Source organism: Seriola lalandi, unplaced genomic scaffold (genome assembly GCF_002814215.2).
Source record: "Seriola lalandi dorsalis isolate HSWRI2012SDOR001 ecotype SW California unplaced genomic scaffold, Sedor1 jcf7180002054952, whole genome shotgun sequence".
NCBI lineage: Eukaryota > Metazoa > Chordata > Actinopteri > Carangiformes > Carangidae > Seriola > Seriola lalandi.
The window spans coordinates 1,226,989-1,245,605 of NW_019525503.1; the positions used below are offsets into that span (position 1 = coordinate 1,226,989).

The 18,617-nt window shown below is 41.3% G+C and overlaps 1 protein-coding gene across 1 annotated transcript in view; it reads left to right on the forward strand.

Moving 5' to 3' along the window:
• The window catches only part of nrg3a (neuregulin 3a), a 333,808-nt gene that overhangs the window by 304,866 nt on the left and 10,325 nt on the right, over positions 1-18,617 (forward strand). The window contains exons 6-8 of the mRNA XM_087170536.1: positions 3,621-3,723; positions 9,140-9,266; positions 18,042-18,157. Coding sequence (XP_087026662.1) covers positions 3,621-3,723; positions 9,140-9,266; positions 18,042-18,157 — 346 coding nt within the window. The remainder of the gene's footprint in view (positions 1-3,620; positions 3,724-9,139; positions 9,267-18,041; positions 18,158-18,617) is intronic.

Here is an 18,617-nt window from a genome sequence, read left to right on the forward strand (position 1 = left end):
GATCAACACAGCTGTGCTGGGGCCCAGAGTCAGCATACCTGAGAGACAAGCAGTCAAAATGCCACCGCAGCCCGTCCGCAGACTGAACTCACCCCTGTTAATGTCTGCGTGTGAGCATCTGTGTGCGCATCCTATTATACTGAGTAACCTGGATACTCAAAGTTCCATTCACAGAAATTGGGGCTGGTGTTCGTTCTCTTGCAGACAGAACAAATAAAAACCAACAGTATCTGCAAGATGCCACTTTGAAACTCTGTTGGACTAGACCTTTAATGTTGTTTGACGTTTGGATGATTGGAGGTCTCTTGTCAGAACTTTTCTTTTTATCAGTGATCTAGAGCTACTCAGAGATGTGGTGTATCAGCACTTAAGCGAGTAATATTTTTTATGTGTTTGGGTATTATGTCAAGCAGTATGAGTCATAAATAGCACAGTAAAGGCAATAAAGTCCAGAGGCTTTAGTCTTTATTTATAAGGCTGCTTCAAGGGCATTTCATCACTTATTCCATCACATTGATTTCTCTTTCTGCCCCAACTCACCTGTATGGAAACATGGCTGCTGTAAACACATTCTGAGTGTATAAGATTACACAAGTACAAAAGGTCACAGCAGCACTTCTATACTGCTGCTGCTGCTGCTGTTACCACCTTTACAGAAAGATAGGATTCATATTTTACACTAATGTTGCTGTAAATAAGCGACCAGCGAAGCTGTGCAGCGCAGAACTGGAGGTTAGACGTGGAAGTAAATGGAAGACGTGACCTCACGGTCCCCTCAGATGTAACATGAACATGCTTTCCCTCTCTCTCTCTCTCGCTTGCTCTCTCTCTCTCTCTCTTGCCATATGATTTATTCACGTGGGGTGAGTGTATCCTTGCATGCAGTAGGTGTGTCCAAACGAGGACTGGGGAGGGGGGGGGGGGATGTGATGCTGTTCATGTCGACATGGAGCAGAATCGCAAAGGCCCTACCCAGTGTCAGCACGGTGTTCCTAATAAAGTGCTCAGTGAGTGTATGTGCACATCTGCACCGCAGGCAGGGAAACATTTTCATGTCTTTTTCTCTCAGCTCTTGTTCCTGTCTTCATCTAAATCCCCCGACAACATCTTATATTTAAAAAGAATCTGTTTCTATTACCTTTTGTCACTGTGTCAAAGTGGCTTCATTTCCACCTCAGCCAACCACAATAACACTCCTGTGAAATCGTTTTTTTTTTTCTCTTTTGTGGCACAAATGAACATCGCACTTTCTATCAAAACTTTCTTTCTAAACTTTCCGCTCCTCTCCTTCAAATATTTTTTCCATCATCTTCCTCCTAACGTTAGAGCACCACTGATACAAGTCTGCTAATTGAAATAAGAGAATTCATCATTATAAATACTGATGCTTCCATTGGCTCCTGTTTGCATTTTGTGATCTAACACATTATGTTTAAGGCTGGGTGAGGTCGCTCAGTACTCGTGACCTATTCAAGTTCAGTCACCTGTCACTTACAGGTGATAAATAGTTGATAGAAAACACGCTACCTATGTTATGTGCTGCTGAAGACTGAGAGATGCTGTCGAGAGCTAATTACTGGAACTTAAATTAAGATTATTCTGTCAAACAACTGTTTCTAAGCTGGAAGATGAACCTCGGCTCTAAACGGCTTTGTACTGTGGCATGTGTGGCTCTCTAAGTGTAACGAATTAACCCAGGTGGGTTTGGGTTATCTCAGCCGGAGCTTGGAGACTACAACACTGGAGGCGTGAGGTTTTAAAGACACAGGTACTTACCAGGAAGAAGAGATACTATTGGTTGCATAATGGGAATTTGACCATGACTAACAATTAGGATTTTCTTTTTATGAATTGTATTTGGTGTGTGAATATGAAAGTGGAATATTAACTCGCCGGGGTTCTGCTTTAAGGAGTGATCAGTTTCTCAATGAAGTATAAAGATGTTAAATGAATCAAGGAAGATGCAAAAACACTGTATCAGTCGTCACCATCAGCCAGTACCATCAAGTTGAGTATCAGAATCTGCAACAGGAGAGAAAAAGAGGGATCACTGCATCCCTACAACATCCCGCCTCCCTGCTGCTCCTCCTTATCTCATTCCTCCTCATCCTCTCTTTTTTTATTTATTTATCTTTTTATATCTGCCCATCCCTCTCTCTTTCTCTACCACTCCGTCTGTCCGTCTCTCTGCCTCCCCTGCAGCCGACCTCAAGTGTGTGCTCTCGTAGGACAACCCCCAGCTCCCTCTAATGATATATTTATAGCTGACGAGCCAATGTGATGACTCAGGCTGATTAACGGCATCAAAACAACGCCGGCCCCAAACATAACTTAGACATAGACGGATGGAGAGAAGTAGGGACGAAGAAGAGAGAAAGAGATGCACCAACAAATACACCAATAGACTCTGTGACATCTGCGGTTTCAGGGATTATGTATGACATGCTGCATGCATGATCGGTTATGCAATATCTGTGTGGGCATCATTAGTCTATGCAGCTACAGCAGTAAGCTCGTGCTAAGAGAGCCCTGCTTTGAATTCCCCCAGTAGGCCTGAAAATCTTGATGTGTTGGTGAATTAGTAACACTGTCCCTCATCGACTGCTGTCAGGATGCCCTTGAGCAATACCTGCGTTGGTCTGTAGCTGAGTAGCTGTTGTGGCTGAGCTGTGCAGTGATTTTCTGAGCAGTGGTTAACACCTCTATCCACTAAAGTGGCTATTCAGACCAATCCACAATAAGAATTTGTTTCAATCACCTCAATGTAAAAGCCCAACACCTTGTGTCATCTTCATGCTTTTCCAAGGTCTGAGCCTTGCTAAATAAAACATGATTGATCGCCTATTAATGCATCTGAAGGCAACTATGATTTACTTGTAGCAAACAAGACAGCTTCCATTTTTCTCCACTAATGACGTCCGTCCGCGCCATAACTCTTCTTGTCTCCATGTATTCAAGCTCCATTACATGTGGCATCTATTTCAAAGGCAGTCAGTGTTTAGCGGACCATTACTCGACGTGGTAGAGCTGATAAAATGAGCTGAAAGGCTGTGGTGGTAACGAAGAATAGCAGGTGTTGCTGGAGAATTGTAAATAGTTGTTTGTGTATTGTAAATGGGTTTTCAGATGTTATTTTATTTCAGTTTTATTTGGTTTATCTATCACAACAGTAATTACATTTATAGAGGAAAGAATCTGCAAGGCAGATACTAGAGAAAAAACCCCTGAGAGCTGTTGCACCGCAACTGGTTGTTTGATTATTTAAAATGGCTGTTTGGGTGCTGTAAACAACGATGTTGAAATTAAAAGTGGGTAAGTACAAATCTCAAAACCATGTTTAATTCTGTGTTATGGCGAGATCTCTGTATAGTATTAATTTAGTATTAACTCTGTCTCTGTGAATATTGACTGTGGGATCTCAGCAGACTTGCGCACACATACACACTCACACAGATGCGCTAAAACCCACATCTTCCTAATCCTCCCTCTCTTTCCCTTTCCTCCGTGTCTCTGACACACACATGCTGACAGACATGTACATGATCTATGACTTTATTTCCCAAGAGGGTGTTGTTCAAATATTAATGTGGCTCCTTCCTCTGTTTTTGTTTCCCCCACAGAGAGCAAAGAGGTGTACAAGAGACAGGTGCTGTCAATCACGTCCATCGCCATGGCGATCAGCCTCCTGGGAACCCTGTGCATGGCCCTCTACTGCCGCAACAAGTGAGACGATAAACACACAAAAATACACCTATACATCAAAATCCCAGTTTTTCTGTGAGTCTTGTGAATTATTTGAAGGAGAATTTCAGTTTCAATCAACCTGCAATTCACCAAGTTAATTAATGGAACTTAACTAATGGAAATATATGCAAGAAAAGCAGTCAGTCACATCAGTTTTAAAGGTCCCATATTTTACACTTCTCCTGTGTTTTATTTGAAGTTTTGATCCATAAGAAGATATATTTGTGGTTTTAAGAACCAAAAACCATCTCAGTGTAGTTTTTACATCTCCTCTCTCAGGCTTCTCTCTGGAGCTGTAGCAACAACAGGTCAGTGAGCCAATCAGAAGAGAGGAGGCTCTGAGCCAGATTAGATCATTTGGCTAAACTATTGGTTTCTAAATTGGTTCTAAATGTCTGACCAGGTGTAACTGCTACACGATTTGACCTATGTGACCATGTTCCCAATTACCAATCATAACCAATAACAATGATGGATTAAACTTTGAAAATAAAACCCAGGTTGCAAGAAACTATCCTTTTGATTTATTTACTGCTACTAAGTCATACTAATGACTATAAGTTCTAAACTAAGTGTAAGTTATAAAATAAAATAACATTGGGTCTTTACACAATACAATTATATCACAGCATGAATAAAATAACGTGTTTCAGAGTTTTCCTGTCTTAGGTCAGAGTCTGTTTTACGCTTGAAAAATGTTTGCGGCGCTGCCCTCCATGGCTCCATGGGCGGGGTTAGAGTTCAGGTGAGGTTATGACTCACGCGTCACAGAGTTCACTGGTTAGGGTCAGGGCTGAGGTCGGCTTCAGGTCAAGGTGAGGAGGAACACAAATCAGTATGGAAACAAAATTCAACACAACACCAGCATAATAGACAGATACACACAAAGTTCAAGGACTGTAAAATTGGATGTTTTACCTAACTGTCAGATGGATTCCATTTTTCCAACAATGCTCCGATGTGACATACAACATTTTCCCATGAATATATTGACAGGTAAATTAGCTGCAGTGACATGTAATTTCATCCCAACCGTCCGTTTCCTTGCTTCCATTTGAACTGGAAAGTTTCCCCCCCAAATGATTTTCAAACTTTCTTTGACGATAATATTTATAGTAAAACTGCCAGGGGTCCTAAAGTGAGCAAAATGTTACAGTATTTAGTGATAGTTGGGCGTGGGCAGACAAAATGCCCAAGGAGACTTTTTTTTTTTTTTTTAATTTAGCGAAGGCCGGTGGAACATGTTGAGGCATCGAGCATCTTGAAAAGAAATCCCAGACTAGCAATTTGTAAATCTCATTTTGTGCACGCACATATTCATAGGCCATTATATCCCAAAAGGTCACTTCATGTGGCTCCTGCACTCGCTCTCCTTTCTGTCCTTCTCTCTCGCTATCTGCATATCGCTGTAGTGCATTCTGTGTGTGCTCATTAACAGGGTGTGAATGGTCTGCATCCAGCTCTGGCTGTAAGAACTTTGCATAGGTTGCCTGCAGAGATCCTATATTCTCAACAGGATGGCTCAAACATCCGGTTTGTAACGGCAGCCTGTCAATCAGAGTATATGGACCGTGCAGTGGGCTGTGATAGATGGCACTGTAATTCCATAGGCTTCCCTCTGTAATATAATGATGTGAGTGAGTGAGCAGCCTGACAACAAGATAATCGGATCAAGGCATGATGGACAGGCGCTTTCAATGAATCCATAATTGAGTCGGGGGGGGGGGACTGGCTTGTTCAATGGAGAAGCTGCATACAGATCGGGAGGGAAGTGTTCATGCAGACTGTTCATCACAGTGACCTGAATGAAGATGAAGTCGAAGGTTTTTCCCACACTGAGAAAAAAAAGGAGCCAAATGAAAATGTAGCTAAATGGCACACAAACAATTTGTCAGTTCACGCTGTCGCTGTTTCTCTTTAAAGGGCAACGTGTGGCGCACTGTGAATTGATAATTAAAGTGCTGACTTAAAGCTTCAGTTGTTTTTAAGGGTGTTCAAATCCATGTTTGGTGACTCATATCTGTTTTTATACATAGGGCCCCTCTTGAAGACAATGATCCTAAATACACAGGCAAGGCATTCAAAGAGTTTTGGGGCCTTTGTCTTGACTGGCTAAAAACCCTTTACACAAGCAAGTGAAGCTGACAGACGTGGCTGAGCAACACCCAGCTTCAAACGCTTCAGAAGATCATCCAATATCAAATATAAAGACTCTAGTTAACAGACAGATCTGATCGGATTTCCTTAAATTCATAAATTCATGCTGCAGATTCCTTAGTCCGTGCAGGTTCTGATCCCAGATCGGTGGAAGACAATGGATGCAGTTCATGCAGCCATCACTTTGATAATATGGAGCAAAAGCATCACACTGAACATCAACAGACTATTGAGTGATTTTAATTTCAGCACTGTTGCCAAACAGAATTATTTAACAGTTCTGTAAAACCCCTCCTTTAAATTCAGCCTTTCTGCGATAACCTTGTATGTAAGTTAGAGTTTAGGTGAGATTTTGGTAATTGCAAATAAATTATAGTTGAGGTATAGTTAGAGGTCGGCAACTAAAACACTTAAGGTCAGAGAAACATGGTGGTTATGATTCATAAAAACATTGACGCGTTAAGCGGTGGTCTGTCATCGGAGGTGAACACACTCATCCATCCACTGCCCCGACCTGCACATCCTCATGATCTGCCTCACTACATAAAGGACACACTACTTCCTCTGCTGCCAATGATCATGATGATGTAAACTGAAAGGTGCAATGTGGATCTAATTACATGCATACTGGGCTGCTTAATTTCTAATCACAAGAAAAGACCCTTTTGTAAGACCTTAACAAGGGGCGCCCCCCGTGGCATCTCTCCCTCCTCTGTCTCTCTACTTGCGCTATCAAACACAGGCATAAAATACCCCCCAAAAAATTAATTGAAAGACCTAGTGATGAGTATGATAAGTAGTGTAATTAACTCTAATTAAGCAGGGGTATCAAACGAGTAGGTGACTAATTTTGGAGCAACTCGACCTGTGAGATTGAGCTTTCTGCCAATAGGAACGTCTCTTTTTACACATTTTTAGTCTGAGCTGCAGCCACAGGACACCGTTCAAACAGGTGTGATCTTATTTGAGTGAAGCTAGGCCCTCGGGTTGACGTCTTTGTTACGTGAAGTGAATGAGTTGGGACAGTCGGTTTCTAGATAATGAAGCAAAGCTTTCTGTGTGGTACAAACAGTGGGTGATGCAAGATGATAGATGACGCATCTCTCGGCAAACATTAAGATTTTTCTTTTGCAGCAAAAGCATATGCTCCTATCACAGAGAGCAAACATACAGTTTTGCATGCTAAAGCGTCAAATAAACAACCAGACTGTGCCGAGGTATTAGACGAGATAATGGATCTTTCATATTAAGTAAACACTTTTCTAAAAGTGGTGGGTTCCAAATGTCACAGCCCTCCTCTAAGAAAGTATAATTTAAGTGCGACGGAGGTGGAGAGGATGGGAGCTGACTGTGAGGCTGTTTGTAAACACTTCATTACATCGCCGTGATTCAGCAGAGTCTCCCAGACAGGAACTGCAAAGGCTTGCACCGGCTGTGTCTGATAATGAGCGTAGCATCAAGCCGTGACGCTGCAGCTTCATAGCGCCTTTTCATTCAAGTCAGTGTAAACGCACAAGGTAGGGTAACTTGATTTGTAATAATTACGTGCACCTAATGTACTGAGCAAAATAAAGCAGAAGAGCTCTTTTCAGGAGAGTGGGGGGGAAATCAGATTACAACATTATTCTCCATAAGGTCTAATTATTTCACTTCCTCGAACATGATTATCTCTCAACCTCTTGTCATGAGACATGCAAGATTAGGGTCAAACTAATTAGTTTGCCAGTCATTGACTTCAGTCCTTCAGTGTCTTTGGAGTAAATAATTCTGAGTCAACCTTTTAAATAAAAGCACATTTGAGAAATGAAGAGTCTCGACTCAAAACATCTTAACAGAAATTATAAATGGAGTCGAGGTACATCATAGAAACTGGAGGTTAGATTGTTCGGAGTCTTTTTTATCACTGCTGAGGGAGGAAGGGAGAGGCATAGATAGAAACCTCCTTTGGTCAATAGCTCACTTTCTTCTCCTCTGTCCTCCTGGGCATGAAGAGTGGGAGAACGCAATTCTCCTCAGCCGCACTATATTAAGTCCGTGGTCCGAGAGGAGACTGCGAGATTGACATGTCATCAAGGACATGACTCACTGTAGATTCAAGAAGTGGGGCGAAAGCTGAAGAAGCAGAGAAGCCACTAAGTTTGTGACTAGAGCAGATAGACCGCCAGATTAAGACTTCTACTCTCTATACAGTATTTATGTCTTTCCTATATAGTCTGGGCCTGGTTTTCGTCTGGCTTTCATGCACTTTACACTGATGAGCCAAAACATAATGACAAAATCTAATATGCTGCTAAAAGAGCTCTAAAGACCTCTGAAGATGCCCTGTGGTATCTGGAACTAAGACGTTAGCACCAGATCCTTTTTTTTGTTTAAGCAATTTCTGCTTTATTTAGGGGGGGAGGGAATGACATGCAGCAGAGGGCCTGGGCGGGACTCAAACCAGGGCCGCTGTGGTGACGACTCAGCCTTAGTACTTTGTGAGCTTCCGGGGCGCCCAACACCAGATCCTTTAAGTTCTGTAGGATTTGAGGTTGAGCCACTGCGGACCGGACCTGTTCCAACACAGCTCCGGTCTTACATCTGCCCCTTTGTCCTGCATCCAACACTTTGACTACTAAAATCAACTGTTCACTTACCCTCTAATATATCCCAGACCTTGACCTGCACTGTTGTTATCAGATAATCAACATTATTGGTTTTATCTGTGAGTGGTCATAACGTTGTGGCTCACGGGTGCATGTTCTTTAATGTTCTGTACTCGTCTAAGTTGATATTGAACTAATATCAAGGATGACTGGACCCTGGATACTACATGTGTACAATTTAGGGTTGATATTGTCTGACATCTGTGTTTTTCAAATGTATTATAATAATCCCATGTTTTGATTTATTAAGAGCAAAATTATAGATTAGTTGCAGGCAGGATTTGCTAATTTCACGATGCTGATTGGAATTTAAAACACGTTTTTACTAGAGCTAAAGTTGAGAGCCTAATGTGATGCTAAAGGAGGGATGTTGCAACTGAGGAAGGTTAATGGCATTTGGCAGATGCTTTATCCTAATACGTACCAATGTTAGAGACACGTCTTGATTTGATAATCACTGAAATTACATACTGATTGGCTGGAATGAAAACCTGCAGACCTACAAAGGATTCACAGTAATTGAGCTGATGGTAGTTGATGCTCTCCTGAAGTGAACTCCAATTGTACAACATCTTGTTTTTCTCTGTGTTCAGGAGGCGCAGAGAGAAGCTCCAGGCACATCTGAAGGAGAGTCGCAGTCTGAAAAACTACTCTGCTAATTCCCATAATGCCCTGGATGCCAAGATGAGGACCACTAACAACAACCTGCAAATGCATGAGGTGACCGCTGCTGTTTTTCCTCTTTCCATCATGACTTTCTTTCTTTTCTGTCGTCTAGTTAAGACGCTCAAACATGTTCATACACCCTGACCTGACGTTTGGAAGACGTTATAACTCGGACAACATCAGCTTCAATCAGTCGTGGTTAAATATCAGCAAGTCTCAAAAGAGTGGGATTCAAAAACCATCTTCTATTATTTATTACTTACACCAGTAAAAGATACAGTTCCCACCAAGAACACAAACCACAGATTTAAAACATTAGGTGCAGTTGCAAGAAGCCAACAAACATCCAGAATTAGATGTTTTCTAGCAGCGTCCCTGAAGAGATCATCACAAATCACAGACATATACAGTTCACCACGATTTCCACACTTAGTATTTGCATCTATCATTGAATTCATCAACCCCCTGTAGTTTTTTAGCTGCACATGAATCAGTATGTAGGCTATTCCCGTCTCCACCTGGCCACTTGCATCAGGCTGACAGGTTCTGTGAGCGAGCAATCGTTCAGTGGTTTGGGAGCGCAGCGCTGGCTAGCGCCGTCATTCATCATTTACTCAGCACTCTTTGTCATCACATCTCTCCCAGATGTGCTCCTCGGAGTGGCTGGTATGGAAAACACTGCGTTAATTTGAATGTCAGTCAAATCCACATCTGCCATTACCTTAGGAGAATGTGTGTGTGTGTATTTGTGTGTGTCATCATTATGCAGAAATAAGCTTTAACCACTTGAACATGCTTACTATATAAGTTTCCTATCTAATCTACAAGGTTTGACAAGAAACTTTATTGAATGAATTGTACATTTCCTCTGAGGGCATGATTTAAATTTACAATGAAGCAAAGCATGTGTACTATACTGTATACATAAGGGACTCTCCATGCATCATAAACACATTTATACACTCAAGATGGATCAAATCCTAATTGTGGGACCCAGACTGCATGAATCAGAGATAATTGAAATTCACAGTAGCAGTTCATGAAACAGCTGACCGTCAGTCCTTGGCCTGATTTGGCTGATCTGTCCTTATTATTCCCATTAACATAAAAGTAAACACTCACTTGTTCTCAAACATTATCCAGAGCCAAAGCAGAAAGTTGTCTGATATTCTTAAAGTGTGGCGAAAAGTCACAGGGAAGGTCAAGGTGGATTGTTGGGCATTTAAAAAGAAGTGTTTTACTGTTCAAACATAGGAGTGGTATCGAACTTCTCATCTTCTCTCTCAGCAAGAAAGCAAATGAGCAGATTTCACCAAATTTCAAACTATTCCTTCAGAAACAGAGGCACCAGATCAGAGAAATCTTTCAAAAATATTTTGTTAAAGGTCCATATTTTACACTTCGCCTGTGTTGATCCATGAGAAGATATATTTGTGTTCTTAAGAACCAAAAACCATCTCAGTGTAGTTCTACATCTCCTCTCTCAGGCTTCTCTCTGGAGCTCTAGTGACAAGAGGTCTGTGAGCCAATCAGAAGAGAGGAGGTTCTGAGCCTCTCTTCTGATTGGCTGACTGTTTTCTGAGTGATCGAGTAAAAATAGCAGATTTCAGGTAACCAAAGGTTGGATGTTGGGTCCAGGTGGGCGGGGCTTGGGGCATAGCTGACAGTTGTGACTGCTTTATTGTGACATCACAAAGATACAGGAAGTCCTGACAGCTCGTTTTATCTACCTTTATACAATATGGGACAAATGTGTATATTATCTAGCTGTAGAAAGTTTTCACAATCCTCTTTGTGTATCAAATGTCCCAGCCTCAAGCTCTAGAGAAAAAGCCCTCAAGTATTCCAGTGTACAGAAACTCAGTGAATCCCTGCCCCCACCCTTAAAATGATAATTATGGCTGCTCATGTCACATACATGTCTAACTTGGATCAACAGGTCATAGATGTAAAAACTTCTGAATGGAGCAGCACTGCCAACTTTAATATTAGGCTTATAGACTTTAAAGCATCGGGGCATTCCTGCCTGAGGAGCTCCACTTGAGTTTCAGTTCACATAGGGTTCAGATAACTCAGATCAAGCTTGGAGAGCAGAGCTAACCAAGGCTTGAAAGTAATCTAAAATATCTGGAGTTTGTGAAGACGGCGTGTTAGGCCTGCCTCCTTATATTACCCTCAAGCTGAGTGCTCTGCGAAAGACAAACAACCTGACTTCCCAAACTTACGTGAACATCAAGGGAATGGCAACTGTCCAACCTTCTGCAAGGATTTAGATCACTTACAGTAAATGCCATAAAATTAGTAATGCTTTAATCACATTTAAAAAGTTAGTGTTTCTATACTGCACTGAATGTAAATGAGCATTTAAAAGTGAACATTATTTTGGTCTAGTGGAGTAATATTTATATTTCAGGTCTCAATTATTCCGCCTTCATTTATTGGCTCTTCATTTCAACTTGAAACCTGATTCAAATGTTCACATTTAGCTCTTTTTGGACATTATTGCTTTTACCTTTCACTTTTATGTCTTCCATATTCTTTCTTATTATGGAAGTTAATGGGAGAAATGTTCCAACCTACTGCTCTTTGAACTCTTTCCTTTTCTTCTTCTTCAGACTTTAAACGGGTCACTGCACTTTATCAGTTCACTTCAGCTTCGTGAAATCTTTTTCATACTTAATGAGAAATCACAGTTTAGGTTTTAGGATTGATTTTTCTGGGTTTTGCAGGTTGGTTCAATTTTGGTAGGGAGGGGAAGAGATGGAGAAGGTGGAAGAGAAAGAGAAAGGAAGAAGAAATTAAATTAAAATCACAATGCCAAGCAACGATAATTTGGCAAACTAATAATGATATAACATAGATCCATATGACTCGGCAGCCCGAGACTGGATTACAGACCCTAATGCACTACCTCCACTCACATACCTGGACATTGTAAATTATGTCAGTTTTTTTGACTAAGTTCTTTCACTTTGCAATAGTTTAAAAGTTAAGAAAAGTTTTGCAGTGGCTGGATATAAGATCTAATCATTTGCAAGCCAAAAAAACAGAGAGCACAGTCATAAAGGTAAAGTGTCACTCCTCTTTTTGGTCCAATTATCAAACCAAACAAAATGTAAAATTGATCAGTCACACTATTAATGGACTTTGGCAGATATGTTTAGTATCAGGTGCATAAAAAGAAGATCCTTTAGGTTTGTGTGCAGGATCCTGACGTCAACTTCACATTCCCTATAATGGATGTAAGTTTGTCCAACTAGAGCGGGTCAGGTTAAACACTCTGAACTAAATGGAGATCCACGCCTCCTTTAGCTCAGAACATAAACTCTAACCCGCAGACAGGAATCATACTTTTTATGATCTGTGAGCCTTAATTGATTAAAGTGAACTGTCAGTCCTCTCTACATTTGCAACTGAAGGCTGAAATCTTAATACAGTTTTAAGAGAATCTATTTAGTTTATTTAATTGCCACAATGCACCTTTCTAGCTCTGAGTCATTGTTGGTAAAAATTACCAGAGAAAAAGAGAAGCTACTAACACACTAACCAGCTGGGAAAATGCTAATGCTATTCAAAGTCATGGTTGTAGTTAGCTTGCTAACAGGACATTGAGTTCACACATTAGAGAGACGTATTTGTAGCGTCAGCTCCTGTCTGACTGCTAAGTCTCTTTTGTGAAGCAGTTTATATTCAAACAGAGTCATTATTATTCTGTTATTTGGCACGTTGATGATTATCTCCTCTGCCAAGAACAGAAAACTACAATAGAATACATTTCAACATACTACAATAGAATCACATTATACCTAAATATAATAGGAAAGAAATGTAAAAGTAGTCCTTTGGCTCTTATTTTGCTAATTGCTCGATTAGCGCCGGCTCATGAATTACTGATCATTGTTTACTGTTTCTACAGAATGCATTGTTTAGAAAAAACACAGCTAATCTTTAGTGTAAAAATGTTGCTTTTAAAATCTTGTTTTATTTATTTCATTCCTCCACGAGCCTTCGGGGAACTTACATGCAAATGAATTGTATTTGTTTATTTATTTATTTATTTATTTATTTTTGCCTACGCACCCAGAATCACATCGATTTTTGTCTGCAGGCGATCAATTACCAACATTTCTCAACACAGAACAACAGACACAGGGTCACTGGTGTTCAGTAGCATGCACTCACAGAAATGTGTCACACACAGCAGGATGATATGCTGAATTTCTCTGCAGCCTTTGTTCGTCACTATAATTAAATCCCCATTTAATTTCGCCTTATCTAAATGCATTTTGGATTTTTTACATTCCCGTTGCATTTTAGCGAGTGCGTCCGTGGACGAACACCTCATGTGGTCGCGCGGGTCATGACGAAAGCAGCGGAAGTTTCCAGCGGTGGCCTGTTATAGAAAATGAAAACTTCTGATTAGCACCTCAGGGCCATTTGCTGGAAGTATTTGATTATACAGTAAACTAAAGAGCAGCTCTGAGTGAGACAGTCTCTCTCTATCAATCAGCTTTTACCACCCTATCATGAATTCTGCAGGTGTTCCACAGAGTCCGTCTGTCATTGCTGCATAATTAAATCTGTGCTATCTTTCTGTCTATCGTGAACAAGACTACCCTGCGCCTACTGCTAAGGTTAGGTCTGAGACTACAGTGTGTGTGTGTGTGTGTGTGTGTTTATAATGCTGCATCGCTGTTATTAATGCCAACATCTCTGTACAAATCATAGAAATCATCTCCTGGTTCCCCCTCCGGAGAGTCTGTCAGTGTTAAAAAACGTCTGTGCCAGAGGCATACGGTGCACACTAGCCTCTATCTCAGAGATTAAAACATCCATTACAGTCCACACACACATACACACATTCACATCCACTAATATACACCATTACATGCACCCTTTGCACTACAAATGTCCAGATGTGGCACAAAGTCAGCGTTGAAGTGATGATTACTTCTGCTCTGGCGTATCTGCACATGTTTATGGAGCTAAAGAGCCGAGTTTCTCCGCCTGCAGCTGTGCGAAGAAACATTACATTTTTATTGATGATCCCTGTGCACAGTCAGTATAGTGCTGTATGACGCATGCACGAAGTTTAGGTTTTCTTTTTCCTCAAGCGGTCTTTTCTAAAGCCTCGAATCTGTTTTCAAACGGAAACAAAATGGACGCCGAACCGCACAGTGTCAGCGTGAATGGATTGGAGGCACTTCTCCCTCCGTGAGCGAGTAGGCAATGCTCTGTATTAGAGTATAACTGATAAACAAGTTAAACACAAGACTTCTGTAACTGTAAAAGCAAAGCGTTGTTGAGTCAGGAAACTTGGACTTTCCTTCAGTTACAAGCAGCAGAGGCGATTAAACTCCCGTACATTTCCTCTCAATCATTAATTAATTAACAGCACATCCGAGCGTTGACAGATCCTCCTCCGTTTGAATAAGTGTAGCTGTGCTTTCTTAGGTCACCGGCGTAATGTCCCACAGTGAAAACTTCATATTTTCCATTTTATCACAGGCTGAGAAATTAACAACTTCTTGTTGGAAGCTTCTGTATCAATTAGCAGCTTGAATGTGTTTGGTGTCAGAGCAGCAGAGAGCGGAAAAGATGAGAGAAGTTTTAGCAGTCGCAGCACAGGCGGTGATGCAACAGGGCGGTGTTGGATTTATCTGATTGCTCCCTCAAATGTATTTGATTTGCATTAAATTAATACTGTATATCTGCATTCTTTTCATCTTACAGAATTGTGTAAGATAAGTATTGCATAAACATGGTGGACTCACAAGGAAAGAACCACCGCCCTCTGCCACGCCCCCAAGTCTGGCCTATCAGGAGCCTTGTAGGATTTGGTTTCTCTGGGTGTCTTACCTGAAATGTTCTGATCACAAAACAGTCAGCCAATCAGAACAGAGAGTCAGAACCTCCTCTCTTCTGATTGGCTCACCGACCTGTTGTTACTAGAGCTCCAGAGAGAAGCCTGAGAGACGAGATGTAAAACTACACTGAGATGGTTTTTGTATCTGCCGATATGATCCATGACTCACAAATCTCAGAAGATTTAGTCTCAAGAACAGTTGATTGGCATGAAGCACGAAGTTACCTCAAAGAGTTCAGACGTTCATCAGTCCGCAGTCAGACAATCTGTCTATAAATGGAGATGATTTCTTCTACTCTTCCTAGAGCTGGGCTGCTGAACTGAAGCCGTTCTGTAGGAAGAAACTTCCCCTTGAACATTATGCAGGTCTGATCAGCAGCTGCTGGTAGAGCTGGTTTCAGGTTATTGCTGCCAAAGGAGGTTCGACCAGTTATTAAATCCAAGGGTTCACTTACTTTTTCCACCAGCACAATCAGTGTTTGGTATGTTCAACAAAGACACAAAAGATTGTATTTATCTGTGTGATACAAGCTTAGGGACACTGGGTTTGTCTAGATTTGTGATATTTTATGACCAGTCAATGCAGAAAACCAGGTAACTCCAAAGGGCTCACTTTCTTCCTGTCACTGTATCATGATTTTATAAATACAATTCAGCCTCCAAATGTCTGAATGGTCACATAACCATGGCAGCATGTGTGACGCTAATGAGGCTGGTGTCCCGCAGAGGGTCCTTAAAAGGGATTGCATCAGTGACAGCCTTGTTAGTCAGACATCAAGCGCTAGGAACTTTGTATAGAGAACAGTCATGAAAGTACTGTGGAGCAAGAAATTGCACAAAAATAGGCCTCTCTTACCTGATGTCACCAAAGTCTAGAAGTTAGAGTGTAGACGATGCTCAGATAACGCTGAGGAGAGGAAACTGTCGCTGCCACAGATAGATGCCAACCACAGATAAGGTCTGTGTGTTGTAGGTGAGAAATCAAACCGGCACCGCTCCCCTCGCATCTTTCGGGCTTTTAAAGTTTGAAGCCTAAATCACTTTCTTGTGCTGTCCTGTGTTTCTTTTGAGAAGCTCACAGCAGATCTTTGCTGCCGTGTAACTGAGTGAGTCTGCCTTGTCAACCGCATCATGAAGCGGAGAATCAAAGAGCTGCTTTGTTTCATTGCATATTTGGCTCTCCAGAGATGTGGGGACTGAAGAAATGAAAAGAGTGAAAAAGAAAGAAGCTGGGACCCGCACACCTCCACTGCAGTGCTGATTTAGATATCCCGTCATGAGGGGGAGCGCAGGGGAGGAGAGGGGACACAGGAAGGATCAATGTGGATGAGAAAGAGATTCAAAATGGATAGAAAGCAATAAAGATGAAGATATAGATCCGTGTTATAGGAAGAATACAAGAAGCAATAAATCTTGTTAGAAACCATCAGGGTGAAATGATCCAGGACTTTTGTGTTTGAGTGACCGTGTAAAACAGGTGAACAAATTATCATGAAAACCTTATAATACAATACAACACCATGAGCTGCAGCTTCAAAATAATTATGAGTTGGCTCAAGAAAAAAAATGACATCATGAGCTTTTAAAAGATCTGTATGTATTTGCAGAATGAGACACTGTTGTTTATAAAGCAAGTCCACATATTTCAATTCTCCATCTTTTATTTCTTGATATCCCAGGGTACAAAGACACACTGAGAGCTTAATTGCAGAGATTTAACTAATCAACTTTCCCACTGTGATGAATCCAGGCTTTAAACAGGGCATATTAATGATTCATTTCATGGTATTTCTTGCCTTATTTCATGCGAAGTGTCACTTAAAGAAAAGATAGCACATGGAGCCGGGTTAATATGCAAATGATCTGCGTCTATACTATACTGTTCAAAATATTCAAATTTATTCTCTGAAATGTTTAAGATCAGCAGCAGATTGTCATATTAAACATTAGACATGGTTGTTACCATAGAATTAAGAAGATTTCTGTGTGGCGCTTCGCTGGGATCTCATCATTTTACCAAGGAATTTACAGGATTTGTGCAACTGTCTTAACGGCATTCAAACCAGAGCAACGTCTACGTGCGAGTCAGAGGGCTGCGTTATGAGTGACTAATAGAAAGTTCACATTATGTTGTTGCAAGTCCTCTGTGGCATAGAAGAGTAACTTCAATTTAAATGCAGATATACTGTGTACGATTGTTGCCTTTCACCTGTAACATACACACCACAGTGCGCCAATCTTTTCCAGGTAGGCGTCTCCTGTTTCTTGACCATCTGCCAAATATTGAACCATCGCTGTCGTCTGTGATGTTGCCACCCTCCAGAAGCCTTTGTGCTCTTCATTATATCAAGTTTCATTGTATCAACAGCCTCCCGTCTGCTCTCCACAACAATTTACCTCAATCCCTGAAAAGGCAAGAATGAGGACGAGGAAGGTGGGGTGGTGGAAAGACAGAAATAGAAGTGACGTGACTCCATTAAGAGTCTGACAATCAGTTTCCAGAATCAAAGCAGCAGGCACACCCCACCCTGAGGCTCCCAGCATGAGTGAGAGAGCTGGGGGAGGTTAACTGGAGAGATCTACGAAATCTCACCATACCCTCCTTAAGAAAGAGGAGACGTTTCATTGAGTGGGAACGCTTTACATCGCACCATGTAAAAATGTACGTCTTTAAAAGTGTGAAGTTTCACACTTTTTCTGGTGTTTTACTTGAAGTGTTGATATCCAGAAGAAGATATATATGTTGTTTTGTGCATTTCTCTGTGGACTCTGATACTTTCACAGTATCAATATAGAACATAAACCTGCTTTATGATTTAAAAAAAATACATGGAAATCTCACTCTGTTAAAAAATGGGACCTTTAACGTCATATGATTAATTGATATGAAGGATTTTTCAGTTTTTTAAAAAACTTACAATTTTCTTGTTTGTTTGTTTGTTTGTTTGTTTTGTTTTTTGCAGTACTGCAAACGCTCCTCCCAGCCTCGCCAGGGAAACGACTGTGAGTCCAGCTTCCCGCACTGCAACATCACCGCCACACCGTCAAGCAGCTCCAGAGGCGCAGCAAAACATCACAGGTATGAGGTTCAGTTTGCACCCAGAGCGCAGCTGTTCCCCTCTGTTTACTGCGAGAAACAGTTTTAATGCAGATTATACAAACAATAAGCAACTTCGGTGTCCTTTCCCGAACGCAGCGGGGACGCAGTGAAGGGAGAAATTGAATTACCCACATTACAGTGCAGAGAAAGCTAATGGCTGATTTACGGAAGAATGATAGTGATTATAATTAAAGCTATAAACATGTTAATAAGCATATCTATAACAGTCATGAACACAGACGAGATGGGACAGAGATAAAATGGGAAGCACATGTGCAGGGATTTATGAGCCAGCGCAGACATGTAAATCCTAGTAAGCTTTTTCTCACACTGCTCAGTGGTGTGTTCAAGCTGGATGGGCTTTGGCATGTTCATCAGCAGCAACACACTTCAGTTCGCGCACACACACACACACACACACACACACACACACACGCAC